General features: G+C 33.7%; 2 protein-coding genes across 2 annotated transcripts; both read left to right on the top strand.

Annotated features, from left to right (window-relative positions):
• The first annotated feature begins 106 nt into the window (after positions 1-106).
• LOC139501599 (conserved oligomeric Golgi complex subunit 7-like) lies at positions 107-6,682 on the top strand. The gene is made up of 2 exons (XM_071290712.1): positions 107-462; positions 4,626-6,682. The coding sequence occupies exons 1-2, from the start codon at positions 165-167 to the stop codon at positions 6,590-6,592; spliced, it is 2,265 nt and encodes a 754-aa protein (XP_071146813.1). The 5' UTR covers positions 107-164; the 3' UTR covers positions 6,593-6,682.
• A 3,718-nt stretch (positions 6,683-10,400) lies between these two features.
• On the top strand, positions 10,401-20,426 carry LOC139502359 (prostamide/prostaglandin F synthase-like). The gene is made up of 7 exons (XM_071291821.1): positions 10,401-10,612; positions 11,648-11,852; positions 12,823-12,874; positions 14,220-14,283; positions 14,562-14,637; positions 16,015-16,181; positions 19,813-20,426. Exons 3-6 carry the CDS (start codon positions 12,837-12,839, stop codon positions 16,176-16,178), a joined length of 342 nt encoding a protein of 113 aa, XP_071147922.1. The 5' UTR covers positions 10,401-10,612; positions 11,648-11,852; positions 12,823-12,836; the 3' UTR covers positions 16,179-16,181; positions 19,813-20,426.
• Positions 20,427-24,007: the final 3,581 nt, after the last annotated feature.

Below are 24,007 nucleotides of genomic sequence, written 5' to 3'. Positions count from 1 at the left end.
ACCATAAAACGTTTTATAATTCTAATTTTCCACCAACACACACTTAAAACTCACAATTTTAACATATAAAAATAATTTCTCCCTTCAGTATTTATTTCCGGCTCCGGTTTCGTTTAGGTGATAACTTAAATTTATCCATGTAAATTATTCTTAGGCACGTCAACATGGATTACTCAAAGTTCCTCGAAGATAATTTCGACGTGAAAGAATGGGTAAACAATGCATTCCGAACACAGAAAGAACCGAACGTCTCCAAAGACCAGTATGCCACCACTCTCGTGATGAAGCTACAAATGTTTATCCAAGAAGTCAACAATGTTATCGAGGAAGCAAGTCAACAAGCCATTCAGAATCTGCCCCGAGTGATGAGAGAACTTGACGCCGTGAAACAGGAAGCATCTTTGCTACAAGATCAAATGAAATCAGTGAAGCATGACATACAGAAAGTAGAACACGATACCGGTAAATTGAGTATTTAGCATTTCTTCTAAAGTAGGTCACAGTGACTTAATTTGCAGAAAAATATTATAATTGTATTTTTTATTTTTCCTGTGTATCCACTTACCTCTGTTAGATTTTCAGTATACATTAATATGGATAATTAATCACACATTCTAGTGAATTATTTAAAAAATATATATAAAAATATTTTTTTCAAAGTCATAAAATTTAAACGATTATGCAAGTAGGCAAATACGAAATAAAAAAAAAAAAAAAAATTTACCCCAAAATATGTATAACAAATTTAATTGCTAAACTTGATTCTCTGTGATATCTTTCGCTCAATTCCAGGAAATTGATTGATATTTCCTTACATGTCTTAAAGTGGTTAAATTCATTATATCTACAGTGACTACACACCCTTTCAATCAAAATTGATGTGTTACGACCAAGTCACTGATGTGTCCTGCATAAGCTACACATGTACATTGTAGATCAAAAGGTTAGGTTTAACATGTTTAAAATTGATCTAAATACATGTCCATATAAGAAAGGAAAATTTAAACGAATTAATTTAAAAAAAATACAGAATCATCTACATGATCTATGGGTCATTTGGGTGCTTTATATGTAAATCTAAAGTGGGCTGTAATCTTTGTGAAGTAAATGAATGTTTAGGTTATGTAGATGGAAAATCAGATTTGTGTTCTTAAAGTTCAACGTACATGATGTATTAAAAAAAAATTGTAGGTGAAAAAGCATACCTCCTTATATAAATAAATGCATGGTCATTCTCTTATAGGAACTGTGACCTTGACCTTTGACCAGCTTCATATACTGACTAAACATCAAAAGAATTTCTAAGTGTCATTTTCTATCTGAGTTTGATTAAAGTTTAACATACACCCGATGTTTGCCTCAATGTGTGTTGGGCTGTGACCTTGACCTTTGACCTAGTGTTATTTATGTTTTAAGGGTGTTTTTCATCTTATGAGGCATGTCCTTATCAGTGTATATATAGCTATATATAAAAAAAAAGATGTGGTATGATTGCCAATGAGACAACTATCCACAAATTGCAGTGATATATAATTGTTTGCCTTAAATAACTGGAGAATAAAGGTTTTTTCCCCTTGAGAAGAATCCCAATTTGAAAAAAAAATGGCTAAAAATTATTCCCAAAAAGACATCTTTTTTCCCAAACTGTGCAGTCTCAGTAGTAAGTGTGCCTGAATTCAAACTGAAAAACACTCATTTATACATTTTCATGTCTAAAATGATTATATGTGCATATTTGAGGGTATATCTATGTATCATCACTGACAATAAGTGGTCTTATTTCAAAGCAGGGTTTGACTCTTGAAAAGGGGTCTGCAAATTGAAGTTTCAGTCAAATTCCTGGTTTATTCTAAATTTCCCAATTTGATATAATGACGCATATTTTCCCAATAAAAAAAGGGTAGAGGTAGTTTTGAAAAAAGCCAACAAAATCACTGACAAAAGACCAATATGACACAGACATTAACAACTGTAGGTCACCGTACGACCTTCAACAATGAGCTAAGCCCATACCGCATATGTATATATACAAGAATACTAAACACTCACCAAGCTCTCTAGTCTATTCAGTGATGAAAAGATGTGTTGCGTAATCCTTGCAAATTTGGTTAAAGTTAGACCCATGATGCAAAGGATAATCATTATGTCCAAGATTATTCACTCTATTTAGTTGCTCTGACCTTGAACTTTGATTTATTGACTAAACCAAATATGCCATAATGGATCTTATTGAAATTTATGCATGCAGCATTTTGTAAACTTAGTAAAAGATAATTGTTCCCCAATTTGATATAAAAATATTGTGGTCAAGCAGATGACAAAAAAATATTCTGAATCCAGATTTTCCCCATACCTTATTGTGTTAAATTTTTTGATTGAAGACACAAAATTACATATACCCCTCTTGACATGCTTGAAGTCATAAGGCAGCAACCATTTGATTTTCGGGGCGGGGGGGGGGGGGGGGGGGGGGGTAGGGGGGCTATGGAATTTTTTGGGAAAAAAAGTTTGTTTCCAGTTTTTGGAGAGAAAAAAAAATGTTTTTGACCCTGAGAAAAAAATTGTTTGTTTCACCCTCAGCTGACACTATATATGTAATGCTAAAATTGAAAGAAAAAAATTGTTTTCGACTTGTCGCCAAAAAAAAAAAAAATCCATAGACCTCTCCTAGAAAATCAAATGGTTGCTGCCTAAATGGGTTCTCCCTTACTCTTTTTTTCTTTCTTGTTATGTTGTTTTTGTGATGTATGCATATTGCATGGAATGTGTTCTGGTTCAAAGACATGTTGATCTGGATGTCTGGTTTTTTTTGCACAACTTGATTACTGATTACAATATAATAAATAGTACCCCCTAAATCCCTCTTTGGGCGGGGGTATAGGACCTTTTTCGGGACGTCGGGATCGGGTGTCTTTAAGCTCGGGATTATGAGATTGCCCCTTTCGGGATCCGGGATTTCTTTTTTCGAATTTCGGGATGTCGCCGGGGATTTATTATTATTTAAATTCGGGACATCGAGATTTGATATTTTTAAGCCCGGGATTTCGGGATCAGGACCACTCCGACCCCAACCCTTTATTCGTATATAACATATAACATATTGCTTCAATAGATAAATATGACGACTTCGATAACTGACTTCTGAAATAAACGATGTGTGGATTGTTGGCATGCTGTTTTTTGCATGCATAACTTCAGTGTACCCATTATTGCAAAAGAAAGCAGACCAGTGGAAATGTTAATAAGACCAGAGAAATATAACGCAAAAGATTCGCAACTCGGCGAACTAACACAATAACTCGCGGGCACTAGGAAATCCTTAGGAGATCTTAAGTAGTTAAAAGTATTAAAATACTCGAAGTGAGTTGATGAATATTCTAAAATTACACCATTAACTGTTATGAAACAATCGGCTTACAGTGTTAAGATGGAAGCAAGTTAACTCGTACCAAAAAAGTTAACTCGTACCAACGTGAACTCGTACCACTGGGAAGTCGTACCATTAAAAATGTATTAAAAAATATGAATGTTTTATGTTGTTGTTTTTTTGTAAACTTAATAAAAATAAAGTTGAATTACTTGAATTTGATACTGGATTTTAAGGAAATCTTAGGCAAAAATACGAAAGTTTTTTTTAAGCTTTATTTTTTAAACTGATCTTTCAAACTAGTTTTAATCCAGAAAAAAGTTAAAAACATTGCTTTAACTGTACCTTAAGTTGAATATCTATATCCAAATTAAAATTAATTAAAGCTGTAATCCATGATCACAAATCGAATGCTATGTTTACAATTGTTGAAAGCCGTGTGCTTTTTGGCGGGAAAATTCGGGGAACCCCTTAACAGGAAACAGTTATATTTCATTGTTATTTATAGACAGTAAGAATTTCATTTAGGAAATCATTTTGATTAACCGTATTAACTGCTAAGATTTATTCATGAAAAATAAATATTTTCTTGGGGTGAAACTTATAATACTTAAATAATATTACAAATAAAAGTAAACCAGTCTGAAGTATTTAGTAGACCAATATCACTGTGAGACCAATAGACAAGGAACATTAGCTACAAACTGGTCATTGTACTTTCAAATTATATATATTTTACAGACTTAAGAGGTATTGAGTGAAAGTAAAGTATATATTCACCATTTAAGATCATTTACCATCATTTAAATAAGTTGGTTCGAGTTAGCAGTGGTACGAGTTTGCATTGGTACGAGTTTTTTTTTAGTGGTACGAGTTGACGTTGGTACGAGTTTACAATGGTACGGGATAACTATAATTCGTTAAGATAATCATTAAGTTATAAATTTATATCTGATAGACATTTTTTTTTTTTTTTTGGACATTAGACATTATTTTATTAAACCAATCATGGGCCCTTGTCGGACAAGATACAAAAACATCATACAATGATTATATAAACATTAGTGAAATACACAATATTATAAGTAATACACAAATAATAATGAGACAAACATCTCAAACAACACCAGATCAATAGCAGAAAAGAAAGGATATAGGGTTTCATCCGTGACACAAAACGTTCTGTAATATATATCCCGGACATCCCGACTTGACAACTTATTTCCCAGTTTGATAAACATTTTGTTTTCTTTTACAGCACAATCCATGCAGATGTTACTGAAGTTGGATGTAATAAAGTCCCGGATGTCATCAGCAGCCGAAGCTTTACAAGAAGCTGACAACTGGACAACTCTTAGTACTGACGTGGAAGATGTTTTCCATTCTCAAGATGTCGCTGATATAACAACAAAACTTTCCAGGATGCAAAATTGCCTTCAGATGCTTGTCGATACCCCGGATTACGCCGATAGATGCCAGCACTTAGAGAAGCTTAAGAATCGTCTGGAAGCTATGCTAAGTCCGCAGCTAATTTCGGCTTTCAACAATCAATCAATAGAAGCCGCCCGAAAGTATACGAAGATGTTTGCCGACATTGACCGTCTGCCTCAATTGTATAAGTACTACCATAAGTGTCATAAAACATCGCTTCTGGCGGACTGGAAAGATCTACTACAGTCCAAAGGAGACAACACTCTGAAAGAATGGCTAACTGAGTATTACGACCAACTTTTGTCTACTTGGCATGCACAGATGAAATGGTGTCAACAAGTATTCTCTGACCCTCTTCCAATCGTGTGTGAGCTTATCACAGAAACTCTGGCCACTCTGGATCCACCTTTGGCATCTTGCTTTGCTACTTACCTTCAGGGAAAGGAGCCACTCTTAGCTTTGATTGAAATCAAACAGATCACGGATCGATTTTCACACAGTCTAGAGCAAGCTGTAGACGCTGCAATGGACTCAAACATTACTGAACACTTTTCAAGCATGGAAAAAATGTTGATGTCTATTTATGCTCCATACCGAGGTTACATAGCTAAATATAAATCCTTAGAAGAAATTTCTCTTGCAAATTCACTAAATAAAATTCCTCTGGACCACGAGGATGTGTTTGAAACCGTGCAGCTTCTTGCTGCTTCCGTTAACAAACTCTTTGCAGTGGCAAAAGATGCAGACGATCGGTGCCAGCAATTGACCAATGGAACTGGGTATTGCTTCCTGTTAACCTCTCTCCGGTCGTATTTCCAATCGTACTGTAAAGAGTTCAGGCGAGTTCTTACAAATATCAAAGAAAAGAGTAAAACAACACAGTTTACTGAAGAAGACGAAGAATGGGCTAATTTTCAACAGTCTTTGCGAATTATTCAAACATGTGGAGAATTGATCATGCATTTAGATGACCTTGACACCGTTATCATCAGTAGCATCTTACATACCATTGGCAAATATGTAGTGCCATTAACACCAGAAAAGGAAATCAGTAGGCACAGGTTTTGGGGAACCAGTTCATCTTTACAATCTCATGCAAGCTTGTTGCTTAGTAGCAGAGTAGATCTAGACGACCTTGAACAATTTGTCATCAATTTAGAAAAAGGTGAAACTCCATCTGTTGTATCAGAAATCAAGAAAGATTTCTGTAAATTGAGTGAAGAAGTTCACAAGTTCGCATTTGAAATTGTATTTGGTCCTTTGAAGAGATATTTGGTCGATTTGTCATCGATGGAGATGTGGACTTCAAGAAGCGCTGGTGGTGCTTTGACCTCTGACCTACCGACCTTCAGTCTCTCACCTCAAGAATACATTACGAAAATAGGCCAATATATGATGACACTACCGCAGCATTTGGAACCGTTCACCATGCAAGACAATCCTGCTGTTTTAGTTGCACTGAAGCACGGACGACTGCCATACACAGACGAAACAGACGTTCCTGAACATACAGCAGATTTGTGGTTGGAATCCATTGCACGAGGAACAATGCACTTCTACGCAGAAGAGGTTTTGAAAATTCACGAGCTTTCTCCGCACGCTACAAAACAGTTGATTACAGATATAGACTATCTTTGCAATGTCCTTGACGATTTAGGTCTGCGTGCATCAGATAACATTATTCACATTGAGGAACTTCTGAAAGCGACACCTGACGACTACCCGGATGTTTCGGAACAGATGCCACAGAGAATGACACACGCCATAAGCAACATGAGAAACATTGATTTGTAGTAGACTCAAACATTTGTTTTATTCCATTGTTTGTAAATGTCAGTGATATAAACTTTCTGACAGTAAAATATCAGCAGGAATTTTGTAAAATTTATAGTTTTGCTGATTGCATTTATTATGAAGCAAGGTGTTAAAATAGGCCAGTTTTTTACTTGCGGATATGACAACAAACCATACAATCTTATCTCATGCGTTAATAGCTTTATTGCCGACAAAAACGTATCTCATTTCAACAAGAGTAATGTAACTGCTTTCACTAGAGAAGTAAGATTTGCAAACCCAGCCAGAGCAAGTTTTTCACAGTTTTTGATTAGTTTTTTTGTGCAATATTATGTTTTGTGCACATATGTCTGATGACATTTTTATGCCCCACCTACGATATGAGAGGGGCATTATGTTTTCTGGTCTGTGTGTCCGTCCGTTCGTATGTTCGTCCGTTCATCTGTCCCTCTTCAGGTTAAAGTTGTTGGTCAAGGTAGTTTTTGATGAAGTTGAAGTCCAATCAACTTGAAATTTAGTACAAATGTTCTTTCTAATTTTAAATAAATGCCAAATAAAATTTTTGACCCTCCTTATCACGATCCACTGAAGATAGAAAATGATAGTACGAGCAGGTCATCCGTGGACTATGGACGCATTCTTGTTTTAAATATGCTTTAAATGTAGTCCAGTATTAATGAACAAACATGTAAAAAAAAAGTATGCGACCTCGTTTAATATTACTCTGATTTGCTTCACGAAGTGGTAAAACAAAATGTTGGTTACACGCATGCATTATATGCGCCTGTCATATAAGTGAGAGGTTTGCTAGCTATAAAACCAGGTTTAACGTAACATGTTCTACATGCTGACCTTACGAGGGCTTAATAGCCAGTCAAAGTCGTTAAAAAAACAAGTAATTTTCTCCATAAGATTTTGTCTGTACTTGAACAACTACTTTGTATTGGACCAAAGACTTTCAAATTGGTATTTCCTATAATCTACACATGTACCCAATATTATATAAGGTTAGGAGTATTAGCAAATAATGAAAATTCCTGCTTTTGTATGCCCCAATTATTGGCATTATGTATTCTAGTTTGAGCGTCCGTTCGTTCGTTCGTCCGTCTGTCCCTCTTCAGGTTAAAGTTTTTGGTCGTTTGAATTGTTTTACATTGTCATTTCGGGGTCTTTTATAGCTGACCATGCGGTATGATCTTTGCTCATTGTTGAAGGCCGTTTGGGGACATATAGTTAATAATTTTGTGTCATTTTGGTCTCTTGTGGAGAGTAGTCTCATTGGCAATCAATCTTCTTTTTTATATATATATTTATATGAGTACTATTTGGCACATCATTTTGGAATATTGGATGCTCTTCAAATTAACTTTGTACTTATTTGGCTTTATAATTATTTTGAAATTAGCGTCACTGATGAGCAGACGAAACACGCGTTAGGCGTACTAAATTATAATCCTGCATGGTACCTTTGATAATTATCGACATTAACGTGAGTATAAGTGCATATATGGAGCTATATGAAACTGTACCACAAGGTTTCATATAAAAAACGTTTTGATTTATTTCTCATCACTTGGCGTCCGTCGTCTGTCGTCCGTCCAACCAACCAAGATGGCCACCATGGCTAAAAATAGAACATAGGGGTAAAATGCAGTTTTTGGTTTATAAATCAAAAACCAAAGCATTTAGAGCAAATCTGACATGGGGGTCAAATTGTTGATTAGGTCAAAATCTATCTGCCCTGGAATTTTCAGATAAAACGGACAATCCGTTGTTAGGTTGCCGCCCCTGAATTGGTAATTTTAAGGAAATTTTGCTGTTTTTGGTTATTATCTTGAATATTATTATAGATAGAGATAAACTGTGAACAGCAATAATGTTCAGCAAAGTAAATAAGTTAACATGACCAAAATGGTCAGTTCACCCCTATAGGGGTTATTGCCCTTTATAGTCCATTTTTAACCATTTTTCGTAAATCTTAGTAATCTTTTACAAAAATCTTCTTCTCTGAAACTACTGGGCCAATTAAATCAAACTTAGCCACAATCATCATTGGGGTATGTAGTTTAAAAAATGTGTCCGGTGACCCTGCCAACTATTCAAGATGGCCGCCATGGCTAAAAATAGAACATAGGGGTAAAATGCAGTTTTTGGCTTATAACTCAAAAACCAAAGCATTTAGAGCAAATCTGACAGGAGGTCAAATTGTTGATCAGGTCAAGATCTAACTGCCTTGGAATTTTCAGATGAATTGGATAATCGGTTGTTAGGTTGCTGTCCCTGAATTGGTAATTTTAAGGAAATTTTGCCGTTTTTGGTTATTATCTTGAATATTATAGAGAGAGATAAACTGTAAACAGCAATAATGTACAGCAAAGTAAGACCTTAAAATAAGTCAACATGACCAAAATGGTCAATTGACCCCCTAAGGAGTAATTGCCCTTCATAGTCAATTTTAAACAATTTTCACAAAATTTGTAAATTTTCACTAACATTTTCCACTGAAACTACCGGGCCAAGTTCATTATAGATAGAGATAATTGTAAGCAGCAAGAATGTTTAAGTAAAGTAAGATCTACAAACACACCACCATCACCAAAACACATTTTTGTCATGAATCCATCTGTGTCCTTTGTTTGATATTCACATAGACCAAGATGAGCGACACAGGCTCTTTAGAGCCTTTAGTTCTGGTAATGGACCGTTTATAAGAAAGGGGCCAAACACAATATGTTTCTATCATTCTAATACTTTGTATCAATTGATTATTTCTTGGTCAATTTCAACTCTGAGTTTGGGTTCTTCAATATACTATATATATTATAACCGTGGGCTAGGGGCATGCCTGCAAGCGGTTGTAGAAAATATTAAAAGCCTAGAAAGAAATTCAGGCGCGGATCCAGAAGGGGGGGGGGGGGGGTTCCGGGGGTTGGAACCCCCCCTTTTTTTGGCCGATCAATGCATTTGAATGGGGACCTGAAGTTGGAACCCCCCCTTTGTCCTGGGTTAGGAACCCCCCCCCCTTTTTAAAATGGCTGGATCGGCCGCCCCTGAAATTCAAGTGGAACCCTTACAACTTTCGCCAGGTGACTTAAATGTCAAATGGGTAATCATAGTTACAAATCAAGGGTCGCTCTTCGTCTTTTTTTGGGAGAGGAGACATGGCTTTTTTCTGCATTAACATTTTGTTTCTGTAAAATAAACTGTTTCCTAAATACAGGAACCCGTGATTTTTAATCAATGTTTGTATGTGCGTTGACGAAAATAAAAAATAAATAAAATACTAATGTTTGTCATTAGCTTTCTATATCTAGGCGAAAATTGATTTTGCTTGTGTAATATAAAAAAATGCATTTTTTTTTTTTTTTTTTGGTACTGAAACAATCGTCTGAGAAACGCTGAAGAGAAGTTATGGTTACTGCATTTATATATATATATATTTTATGCTTTTTAATGACTTTCTTTAAAAAAGAACTGGTTTGTTCAGAGACATATGTATTTATAAGTCTCTGGTTTGTTTTATTACTTTTTATTTTTTTATTTAGAACGGCCTCCCTTCCAAAAAATTGCGCACACACACTTTGTGAAATAAGGGGGGGGGGGTTGTAATCCCCAAATTCCAATTCCTTCATACGTCCTTGAATTGTCATTTTACAGAAATTTAACTAATCCCGCATTATAAAAGACGAACAAGTTTGTGCCGAATACAATATACCAGTACATGTGTACTACAGATACCATTACGTAAGTGGACGATTATATGAGAACGTTTTTGTAACGACACCGTCAAAATATAAACAAACTCCACCCACACGTGATTACTACACGTGATATTGTATGGAAGCAGTCAAGCAGGTGACAGTGATTATACTCTGGTGTGGTGGGAAGATAGCTTACTCGTCAGCTCGCTTGCTTTTCTCGACACTACAGAATTTATCCAAACGAGCGCTTCAAGTTCCATTGAGTATGGAACTCTCAAAAATAGCAAAAAATCTGGTTAAATGTGTAACAACAGGAGAGGTTTGTTTACATAATTTCATAACAACAACTGCAGTCTGCATCATTGCAAACTTATATAATTTGCATATTATTGCCTGCTGTTAATACTGTGCTTTTAAATAGTGATTTGCATGTGGGGAAACATACTTTTACTAATTTTTGAATGTGTTAATTTTATTCTGATTTATTAGTTTGAAGATTTGGATGATCAATGCATTTGAATGGAGACATGTGGTTGGAATCCCCTCTCCCTTTATCCTTGGTTGGGACCCCCCTCCCCTTTTTCTTTTTAAGTTTTTAAAATGACTGGATCCGCCCCTGAACAGCTACACATTAAATTTGAAATCTATACATTCAAATAAACTTAATATAAGTTGCAAAACTTGTTTCCCAATCCACTATAAATAAATACGTTTAAACTAAACAAATAAACTTTATTATAAAGAAACACATAGCTCTTGTGACTATTTCAATTAGACTGAATATATAACAAAACATTGATTGAAAATCACATGTTCCTGTATGATATATAGGAAACAGTTGTTTTTAAGAAACAACATTTTTACATGGTTTATGCAGATAATTATTTTGGTTGTTATGTATACAAACCAATAGAACAATTGTAAATCATCAAACAATTAATTTTATGGTAAACCTATACCCAGGAAATCAATGAAAGTTGGTATCCAATGACACAAAATCAGTATATCCACAGCAAAAAAATTGAAAGGAACAACACTTGTATTGCTGTTCTTCAACTCAAAGTCACACTGAGGTCTTTAACATGGAGCAAAAAACTTGAATTTCACTGCAAGTTTAAGTTTTAATTGTACTATACATGGCCAGGGATACATAATAAAATTTGAATTAGAGGATTCCAAATATTTGACAAAACTTCAGAAACTTGTAATAAATTTGTATAGCGGCAATATATAACTAGCCTTATATTTATTAAATGCATGTACTGTACATCAGATTGTTCTCTCTTTGATGCTTTCCCGTTTCCATTTTTAATTTGTTACATAACACATTTATTCAGTTTATTATTTATTTCAGAATGTTGCCATTGAGACATTTTACCAGAAGCAGCCATGTGTCATTACGTTCATGAGGAGGTTTGGATGACCCTTCTGTCGCCTTGGGGCGAAACAATTGAGTGCCATAAAGCCTCAGCTTGATGCCAACAATGTAAGATTAGTTGGTGTCGGCTTAGAGGAATTAGGCCTTGAAGACTTCCAAAGAGGGGAATATTTCAATGGGGGTAAGGTTTTAGTACATTGTTATATGAATTGTAGAGGCTAGGGGATTTTCAAAGAACAGCCTTCTTCCAAAAATAGCATTATGGCGAACATGCTATTTTAAATTCCTAGCAAGACTGACCAATTGGCTTATTTTACGGTAATGTCAGAACTTGTAAGAAATGGACAGAAGGGTGTCTGAATTTTCCAAAAAAATCCTTCTAAAAAATAATCTCAATTGAATAGAAATAAGAAGATGTGGTATGAGTGCCAATGAGACAACTCTTCATCCAAGTCAAAATGTGTATAAAGTAGACAATAGTAGGTAAAAGTACGACCTTCATTGTGTGTGACTAGTGTAACATGAGTAAAACAATTCAAACAGGAAAACCTAAAGTCTAATCTATATAAAAACAAGAAACCATAATCACTTATGATCCTTTTCAACAAATGGCAACCACTGAACAACAGGTTCCTGATTTATGATAGGTGAAAACAAATGCTTTAACAGGTTCCAACCTTATATTACCTGACAATACAAACTTGTACATGTACTTGTCCTCAAAATAAAAAAAAAGTAGACAAAAGCTTAGTGATAATAACTCATGATTATTTTCTCTTAGGTAGTTAAGCATGAAAGATGCTCTGAAAAGAAACCCTGTAAATTAAGAAAGTTTTAGGATGTTTTTCTAAGTGTGATGTGATTTAATTTTTTCAAATTTAAAAATTAAATTGCAAGAAACAATCTTTCATTTTCGTTCATTGTTCAACAAGTAGTACAATAATAAATACATGCAAATTTGTTGAAATTACACTCAAATGCTCATTTCTAAATTCAAAATATGGTATAGTCAGCTGAGTCAACCTGACTTATCAAAGCATAGAATCTAGGTCATTGTGAGCTAAGTATGACAGCAAAGATTCAAGCTGGAGCAGGTGCAATTGTTTTATTGGTGTGTCTGTTAAATGTTATAGAGTTTGCCATTTTTTCAGATTTGTATATAGATATGAAAAAACAGTGCTACAAAAGTCTTGGGTTTAGAAGGTAAGTTCGTGTATAAAAAGTAAAATCACAAAAATACTGAACTCTAAAGGAAAATTAAAAAATGAAAGTCTGTAATAAAATGGCACAAAGAAACAATAATGATAATATCAATTTTTGAGAGGGATAATCATGATAATAAAATTTAATTAAAAGTAATTTCCCAATTAATATTGACTATAACAGTTAAAAATTGATTAGATTAAATTTTGTTGCAGACAAAACTGTCTCTTTGTCGAGCCTTCGACTTTAGTCGAAAAAGAGAGACATAGCGATCCTACATTCTGTCGTCGTCGACGGCGTCCACAAATATTCACTCCCTGGTTAAAGTTTTTGAAATTTTAATAACTTTCTTAAACATGTTAAACTACACTGGATTTCTACCAAACTTGGACAGAAGCTTGTTTATGATCATAAGATAGTATTCAGAAGTAAGTTTTGTAAAAATGAATTTCCATTTTTGCCGTATTTTACTTATAAATGGACTTAGATTTTCTACCAGAAAACAACACATTCACTCTGTGGTTAAAGTTTTTAAAACTTTAATAGCTTTCTTATACTATTTTTAATTTGTACCAAACCTGGACAGAAGCTTGTTTATGATCAAAAGCTAGTATCTAGAAGGAAATTTTGTGCAAATTTTGTACCTGTGTATTTTTCTTCTAAATGGACTTAGTTTTTCTTCTAGTTAACATTACATACAGTCTGCAGTTAAAATTTGAATAACATTTATTAGATTCATAAACTATCCTGGATTTTTACCAAACTTTGGATAGAAGCTTCTTACAATCAAAAGGAAAATATTTTTATTGATTTTTTTCCTTTTTTCTTGTTCAGCCTGCGATTTACAGCAAAAGTAGGCGAGACATTGGGTTCCGCGGAACCCTTACGAATTTTTTACTGAAACTACACAGGTTCTTATCCATTGATAAGAAAATATGTACATACACCAGGGCGGCCGTCACATACTGAAAATAAGTCTAAGAGTTTGTCATCTGGTCATGTAATGAAATTATGTACATGTACATTGATAAATGTTTTGAATATTACTCTTTCTAAAAAAAAACTCACAAGTGATATATTGACATTATTTTATCTATATAAATTTCAGAAACAAAACATATTGTACCGTTGAATATTGATGAAGATTTATTTCAGATTGAATAAATACACAATTAAACTTAACTTACAATTGTATGATGTTGATTAATTGTATAAAGATTATTTATTTCAGACTCAATGAAAACTAATGCATATTGATGAAGATTATTTATATCAGACTAATTCATTTTAGAATACATTAACTAGGAAAATAAGACAAGTATCCAGACATAATTTTATTTTTCAGAATGAATATATTTAATGTGTTTCCTGCCATTTTTTCCAGGGCATCAAGAAGTGCAATGTCTAAGGTTAGTATATGTCGTGTATTATAGGACACCATGGTTAAGATCTTCTATATTGAAGAAAATTGTCAGAAAGGGAGATAATAAAAAACTGTCAGAAGGGGAGATAATAAAAAATAAAATTCTCAGTTATCAATTGTACAAGTATTATACTTTTGTACTTCTACATGTTTTAATTTTGATCTTGTAGAAAGCAGGGTATATTTACATTGGAATAACATGTTATGTATACCTGAATATGTACAAAAAATCAAGAAAGATAAATTATATTTAAAATGTTACAGGCCAAGGAAGACAAAATTGATGGAGATTTTAAAGGGGATGGTTTTCAAAATGGTGGAACTCTGGTCATTGGAGCAGGTCTGTATTTACTTTGACATAATACTGTAAACTTGTGAACCTTCACCAGTTGTAACCAGTTGTAACTTATTATTTTTCAGGATTTTGACGTGCAAACTTTACAGAATTCGCACATCACACTTTGTGTACTATATTTTTATGCAATTAAGGAGGCTCGCTGGTATAAAAAAAATCAGCAAGAAAGTAAACATTTGTTTTTTCATTACACATTTTATTTATTACACTATTAGTTATTACTTTATAATATGGTTCAAATCACCCAGATAAATCGATTTGGTTTGGCCACAGATGACTTTAAAAATTGTTGATATCATTGAAAAAGCTCCAAATTATCTCCCTTTGGTGCAAAATTGTCATTTTTTGACTTTTAAATTGAAATATCTTTTTTAACGCATCTGTGACCTATATTTTTTATTATTGTTTTCAAACAAGCTGTACATAAACTAAATAATTGTTAGATTTCTGTAATTTGGTTCTTTTTTATTTCGATATTACCACTATTTCTCCTATCGTTCAACAGAAAAACAGGACATTAACAAAAAGGCATGTTTCTTTCGGAGGCAGATTATGAGCTTAAATGAATGGTGACCCCATATTTTTATTTTATATTTCTATTAGATATATATAAGATGAAGTTCAATCATAGAAAAAAATAGCAAAATCCTATATTAGAAAAAAAGTTGATTTAGACCCGCGAGCCCTCTTAACATGATCCTAAAAAAAACCACCTCACAAGTTTTAAACAGTAATTGAGCAGTATCATATTAATGGTTTGTCTGTAACAAAGTTATTTTGTATTGCATGCTTAGACAAAAATAAAGCAAATTAAAGAAATTGAAATCTGCTCTATCCTAAAAAGATTTTGACAGTGCTGTGTACTACTTTTGGGACAAATTATATCAAAACTATAGAAAACTATATAACAGACATGAACCAACAATACAGGCTCTTCAATTTGGATAGGCACCAAACCCTCCCCCTTACCTGAAACAGTGTTGTAACAGTACAACATAAGAACATATAAAAGATAATATCAATTCGAAGGAGAAAACATGTAACAAAACACAGAACAGACATGGCAAGGTATTTCTACATCCCTCACAACAAAAGCTTACAGAGTACAGATCTGAGAGTACTCATAGTTACTGACAGCAAGTTCAATGCCAATGAAAAAACAACTAATAAAAAAATATTTTTTCTAAGACTTAAATATCAATCAGTACACATCCAACATCTAATGCATTTAGTGTAAAGACATTATTAACTGTCAGGGAAGAACTGTTTTCAATGTCAAAACATACATGCAGGTATCATCAGATTTCCATTCTTTTGTCAAGTCCCCCTATGTTTGTTGACAAATGTCATATTGTTTTACAGGAGGAAAAGTTTTGTTAAATTTTAAACAACAAGAGCCATCAGACCATGTCAGTCCTAATGAAGTATTAAAGGTGTTAGGTATCCAGGAAACGGTGGAATACCCAGAGGCCCAAGGAGCCTCTTGTCCATTACCTCAATCAAATGAAGAAACGAAGCAGTCATAGCATGTAAGTCATTAATATCATATCCAGAGGCCCAAGGAGCCTCTTGTTCATTACCTCAATCAAATGAAGAAACTAAGCAGTCATAGCATGTAAGTCATTAATATTATATCAAGAGGCACAAGGAGCCTCTTGTCCATTACCTCAATCAAATGAAGAAACTAATTAAGCAGTCATAGCATATAAGTCATTAATATTATATCCAGAGGCCCAAGGAGCCTCTTATTCATTACCTCAATCAAATGAAGAAACTAAGCAGTCATAGCATGTAAGTCATTAATATTATATCCAGAGGCCCAAGGAGCCTCTTGTTCATTACCTCAATCAAATGAAGAAACTTAGCAGTCATAGCATGTAAGTCATTAATATTATATCAAGAGGCACAAGGAGCCTCTTGTACATTACCTCAATCAAATGAAGAAACTAAGCAGTCATAGCATGTAAGTCATTAATATTATATCCAGAGGCCCAAGGAGCCTCTTGTTCATTACCTCAATCAAATGAAGAAACTAAGCAGTCATAGCATGTAAGTCATTAATATTATATCAAGAGGCACACGGAGCCTCTTGTCCATTACCTCAATCAAATGAAGAAACTAATTAAGCAGTCATAGCATGTAAGTCATTAATATTATATCCAGAGGCCCAAGGAGCCTCTTGTTCATTACCTCAATCAAATGAAGAAACTAAGCAGTCATAGCATGTAAGTCATTAATATTATATCAAGAGGCACAAGGAGCCTCTTGTTCATTACCTCAATCAAATGAAGAAACTAATCAGTCATAGCATGTAAGTCATTAATATTATATCAAGAGGCCCAAGGAGCCTCTTGTTCATTACCTCAATCAAATGAAGAAACTAATTAAGCAGTTATAGCATGTAAGTCATTAATATTATATCCAGAGGCCCAAGGAGCCTCTTGTTCATTACCTCAATCAAATGAAGAAACTAAGCAGTCATAGCATGTAAGTCATTAATATTATATCAAGAGGCACAAGGAGCCTCTTGTCCATTACCTCAATCAAATGAAGAAACTAATTAAGCAGTTATAGCATGTAAGTCATTAATATTATATCCAGAGGCCCAAGGAGCCTCTTGTTCATTACCTCAATCAAATGAAGAAACTAAGCAGTCATAGCATGTAAGTCATTAATATTATATCAAGAGGCACAAGGAGCCTCTTGTTCATTACCTCAATCAAATGAAGAAACTAAGCAGTCATAGCATGTAAGTCATTAATATTATATCAAGAGGCACAAGGAGCCTCTTGTTCATTACCTCAATCAAATGAAGAAACTAAGCAGTCATAGCATGTAAGTCATTAATATTATATCCAGAGGCCCAAGGAGCCTCTTGTTCATTACCTCAATCAAATGAAGAAACTAAGCAGTCATAGCATGTAAGTCATTAATATTATATCAAGAGGCACAAGGAGCCTCTTGTCCATTACCTCAATCAAATGAAGAAACCAATTAAGCAGTTATAGCATGTAAGTCATTAATATTATATCCAGAGGCCCAAGGAGCCTCTTGTTCATTACCTCAATCAAATGAAGAAACTAAGCAGTCATAGCATGTAAGTCATTAATATTATATCCAGAGGCCCAAGGAGCCTCTTGTTCATTACCTCAATCAAATGAAGACACGAAGCAGTCATAACATGTAAGTCATTAATATCAGATCATTTAATTAACCGGATTTTTGTGACAAAAATGTCGGTTATTGATTTGGGGATGTACGGCGGGCGGCCGGGCGGCCGGGCGGCAATCAAATGTTGTCCGTGCATTAACTCATGAACCGTTCAACCAAAGCTTTTAAAATTTTAATATGTTATTACTGACAACTATACGAAGGTCAAGTTCAATAATGGCGATTTTAACTTTTACCGTTCAGGAGTTATGGTTCTTGAAAGATTGAAAAATGGAGGTTTCCAGTCGTATCCGTGCATTTACGCATGAACTGTTCTACCAAAGCTTCCCAAATTTTAATATGTTGTTACTAATGACAGAATGGAGGTCAAGTGCAATAATGATGAATTTGACTTTTACCGTTTAGGAGTTATGGTTCTTGAAAGATTGAAAAATGGAGTTTCCAGTCGTGTCCGTGCATTTATGCATGAACTGTTCTACCAAAGCTTCTGAAATTTTAATATGCTGTTACTGATGACAAAATGGAGGTCAAGTTCAATAATGAAGATTTTGACTTTTACCGTTCAGGAGTTATGGTTCTTGAAAGATTGAAAAATGGTGTTTCCCTTCGTGTCCGTGCATTTTCTCATGAACCATTCAACCAAATCTTTTGAAATTTTAATATGTAGTTACTGATGACAAAATAGAGGTCAAGTTCAATAATGACGATTTTGACTTTTACCGTTCAGGAGTTATGGTTCTTGAAAGATCGTAAAATGGCGTTTCCATTCACGTTGTTGCATTTACTCATGAACCATTCAATCTAAGCTTTTCAAATTTTAATATGTTGATACTGATGACAAAATGGAGGTCAAATTTGATATTGACAATTTTCACTTTTACCATTCATCAGTAATCAATGGTAATGGTTCTTGTGATATTGCCAGGACACAAATAAATGTTAATAAATCCGGTTTGCTGTCGTTGTGACAGCCTCTTGTTTTTAAAGATACAGTTTCGAGAGTGACTTACTTCTTCGTCCCAAGGGGGACATTGGGCACTACAAAGTCAAGAGTCATCAACATCATTTTCAGATACTGTGGATTCATTTATTTTAGTGGGTACCAATTTTGTGGATTGGGGAAAACTTGTTTATTCATGGATATTTAAATCTTAGGTTTCGTCAAAGGTTGTTGACATTCTATTATCAAAATCTGTACTTTGTTATACATTAAGATTCGTGGTTCCCCTGTTCCTACAAAAATCCAGGAAGAAATTGGTATCCGACAATATTACTTAATCCACAGTACAGTTAAAGAGTAGGTGATACAGCAAATGTAAATTGTACTATTTTTAATTGTTTCCAGCTCCATTTTGAAATTTATGGTATTTAAGTGTCAGTATTTTTTCATGTCTTCACCTTTACCCTTTACCACAGGGGGCATTAAGTTTTACCCTTGTTTGTCTGTACATATGTCCAGAAATTAGTTTCTGTTCTCTAACTTAAGTTTACCTCAACAAAATGTTAAGAAACTCATAAAATTTGCTTACTATCACAAAACACAGATCGATTTCGAATTGGGATTGCACTGCCTTTACTGTTCATGAATAATAAAAACAAAAAACATTGATTGTTTAAGCAGTGATTTTCCTTCACAAAAAGTTTTTGTGGTCAATTAATAAGATCTCACCATTTTCAGTAATTCACAATAAAGAATGCACACATCAATTTCTTAATTAAAAATATAAATATTTTTTTGATATAATATATACACTCGATCATTACTGTAAATTCAGAAGTCATTGCATGCATTTATTATTGGAATTTCCACATGACACTAAAATGTTAAAACAATGAGTGTAATTACAGGTAAAGCTGCATACAAATACATGTGTCAGATTTCAGAATGAGGGTAATATTTATTGTGATACCGACCCAGTTTCAACATAAAAACAAAGTTTCTGAATTTTCACTTCAGCAAGTTTTTGATGTGCTAATTTTTTTTTACAGATTGTCAAGTTGTTGAGTAGAAGCCAAAAGTTATGACACTTTTCCATCATTTGTTCGTTAGTCACAGATCTGACAGAGTGTAGAGTCATGACGTAGGATTCCTGAAACCATAGCAATGGGAGGAGTCCAACTGAGTTATCTACCTTGACTAAGGTTGATTACTACCAGGTGTCGCCTCTGTGACATATGTTTGAATGGTGGAATTGTACTTACAAAAGGATTTTAAATGGAGCATTATTATATTTTAAACAATTTCAATATTATGTATACATATTGTCTCATAAGTGCTAAATGTAAGACACTTCTCATTCATCTTTATCTTCAAGATTCTGATTATTTAAACTAAACATGGTGAAATTTTTGTTATCCCTTTGGCCTATTTTATGTTAACATGTTTTAATTTATCTTCAATGCTAATTTTTTATTTGTAGAGAAAATAATACCTTCTTTTAATTTACCAATTACTATTTTCAGTATTGAAATGCTTCAGTTTTGTAAGTGAAATGAAGTGTTACTTAGAAAAACTACAAATTATTTAAAAAGAAGTTTCTGTATTTTCAAAATGGGAGGAAGTAAAAAAAGTGTAGATGAATGTAAGAAATAATACCTCATTTTCTCAATTTTTTGTTATTTTTATAATTATTATTAAATTTATACATGTTATATACTAGTATAACAATGTTTTAAGTTTATTAATATATACAAGAGGGACGAAAGATACCAGGGACACAGTCAAACTCATAAATAAAAAATAATCTGACAACGCCATGGCTAAAAATGAAAAAGACAAACAGACAAACAATAGTACATATGACACAACATAGAAACCTAAAGAATAAGCAACACGAACCCCACCTAAAACTAGGTGTGGTACAAACTGCCTTGAACATGTATAGCTCACAATGATTCTATATAACAAATATAGTTGTTCTATTTATCTTGTCCTATTTCTCCTAATTAATAAAATCAGTTGCTGACCATGAAAATGAGGTCCAGGATAACAGACATACCAAAGAAATAAACTTTAAAAAAATATATTGAATAATGCATATTTATACAATTTATGAAGTATCAATGACTTTTTCCTACTCAAATTTATTGATCTATGCCAAGAGCAGTGCTGCACTGACACCAAACACTGGTGAAGCATTTCTTTGTCCTACAATCGGGGAAAATAGATTAATGTAGCAACACGTCGATGAGGAATCTATGAACTGTTGTATTGAATATTATCTAAAGAGCTCATTGTCTTGCCTCAAACAAATCCTAACATGAAACTTCACATGTTAGTTTGTGATGAGGTCATATTTAGGGGAACCATTACTGATAGATCACTGAAATTTGGTATACAATTGTATAAGCATGGGCATATCTCTTTGTTTCTGTTGAGAGAATTTACCCCCCGTCATGTCTTTTTGCTTTGTTTTAAAAACGTTTAAATTTGTGAATATGTTATTTATTGGGAATCAGGCATGGGGTAATCATAATCAGCTGTAATCCATTACATTTTGCAGTGTAATCCGATGTTATCAGTAATCATGCCATTTCTGATTACAAGTAATCGTAATGTAATCGATTACATTGCAAAAACAGGTGTTATCATGATTACTTTAAGATGACTTTAAGATTACATTCATATGATTACCAGCTGTCTCTTTTTTCTATGGGTTTGCAATCTGAAATATGTATGTATTTTATTTAAGGCAACAACCATTTTCTTATTTGGGGGAGGGCCTGGGATTTTTTTGAAAAAATATTTTGTTGGCCTAGCTGACTGAAAAAAAAATCATATTTTGCACTGTAGATAGAAAAAAATATGCTTTGCTGAATTTGAGAATGGTGAAACTAACAACAGTTGAGAAAAGAAAGTGAAACAGAAGATTATAAACATCTGTCCAGTCTACTGTACAGATAAAGCTAAGATTTCTGTTTACACCTTATCACCTTTTTTATGTTCCTGTAAAATTGTTTGATCCAGAAATATTTTAAAAAACATACCAAATCTCCTGCATATATGTTACTACATTAAGACCATACTCAAAACTGCAACTATTATAAACACGAAATGGTCATTTCATAACAGGAATATATATGGTATCATAAGCAGTCTTTTAAAGTAGCCCTGATTTTGTATGACACAGACTTGTATACCGGTAGTATTTTCCGTTTGCAGGCGCGTAGCTCCCTATACGCCAACACGCAGTTGCGTGCACATCGATTTGGCATGCAAAATAAAATGGCAAAATGAACATTTATAAATTAAATGTTTAAAGAAAACACATATGTTGTCACTTTTTTAATTGATGAAATGTCATTAAAGAACGGCATTTGGTTTCAAAATAGAAGTTCTATTGGAGATCATGACAAAATCGGACAGTATTACTTGTATCTCAGTACAAGATTTGAATTTGTTATACTCAGTCTAAGACATGTAATTTCGGAGCACATTTTACAGAGTACGGTTTATCTGTTTGGAATGAGATGTACCAATCGGCATTAGATTTATCAGAACCCTTCGATATCGTTGAAAATATGAAACGGCGATGTGTTCGACAGACTACCAGAGCCAATCACCCTGCAAACACGCCAAAACAGTATTGGAAAGTCTCGTTATAATTTGCGTTTATAGACCATATGATAATGGAACTGGAGAGTGTAGTCACGTCTGGTATTAACCGAAAATCGCTTCTTTGTGCCGTATCTGCTTCTTCGTGTTGTAGGAAATATAACAGACTAACAAATCTCAACATTGTCTGAGACATACGAAACTGACCTGGTATGTAGTTTTGACGAATTCAATTGGGAGGTCGCTCGATGGCGAATACGTACGTTGCATGGTTTATAACATCTCGCAAGTGCTACCGTGGAGATCTATCAGTGTACTAGTCTGTTGAAATCAAATGTACGATCAACAATGCACAACTACTGGTTATCATCGCTAGCATTACTGCATATTCATCGGCGTTTCAGTGTAAATATTGACAAGGTAAATAGAGAAGTTCGTTTCTGCCTAGACCCGAAGAGCAGATTTTGGACAATTTTGAGGAAATTCTGTATCAGAAAAATGTGTAGTTTATGTTTTCAATTAACCATGATTTACTCTATTCAGAAGCTTTATTAATAGTTTTACATTCATAAATTGTTAATAAGTCCTATCTACATGTAGCTCCTCTTTCAACTGTCCTATAACCGAAAACCGAAAAAAAAACAACATTTTTCTGCGTAAAAGGGTCCCAAAAATTTTTCACCTCGCTCCGCTCGGCAGTAGTTGCTTGCACATTGATTCTTTCTAGCTACGCCCCTGGTTTGTATCTTTTTTTATACCTCTTTTCAATTGAATGTCAATTATCATATTAATTTAGGGAGTGGGCTAAAAAAAAAACAGCAACATAGACAAGAGCCAATGCCAGAATATAGACGGAGCCATGACTATGCATTTTACATCAATTAGAAAATCAAAATAAATTTTATGTTATTTTATGGTTTGGTGAAAAAAAATAATTTTGCTTTCCTTCTCACAAGAAAAAAAAAATTTATCGGAGGAAGGTTCCGAAAAAAAAATATGAACACAATAAAAATCCCAAATTGATTTTTACCATGACTGTATGACATTTTATATTTTAATATTTTATGATGTATTTAAATGAGTAGTTATTGTTGCAAACTCCATTAAAAATTTGGAGTGAGATCATTTTAAAAATGAGGAAAAGGGGGTGGTGAAAAAAATTGGGGGGGGGGGGGCAATTTTTCTAATTTCAGATTTCATAAATTAAAAATAATTCTTCAAATTTTTTTTAGAGGATTAATATTCAACAGCATAGTGAATTGCTCAAAAGCAAAAAAAAAACTAATTTAAGTTTATAAGACAACATTCATTCTGTATCAGAAACCTATGCTGTATCAACTATTGAATCACAATCCAAATTCAGAGCTATATCCAGCTTGAATGTTGTGTCAATACTTTATAAAGCTGCGCCCTGATTTGTTCTCGTTTGTCGCTTTTTTGTTAATTCATTAGACCTGTCTCATTCTTAGATTGATATTCTAAGTTAACTCAGATAAGTTTAATGGTAAAACTCGGCAGGTTCAATTGAAATTAACTTGAATGAACTTGCCAAATTCTACTTACAAGAATTAGATGAATTAAAGTCCAAGAAGCATAGTTTCTCTAAACGGAATGGTACTGGAAATTTTC

Source organism: Mytilus edulis, chromosome 13 (genome assembly GCF_963676685.1).
Source record: "Mytilus edulis chromosome 13, xbMytEdul2.2, whole genome shotgun sequence".
Classification (NCBI taxonomy): Eukaryota; Metazoa; Mollusca; class Bivalvia; order Mytilida; family Mytilidae; genus Mytilus; species Mytilus edulis.
Note: the sequence above shows the minus strand (reverse complement) of the source record. Positions and strands in the feature narration are given on the sequence as shown.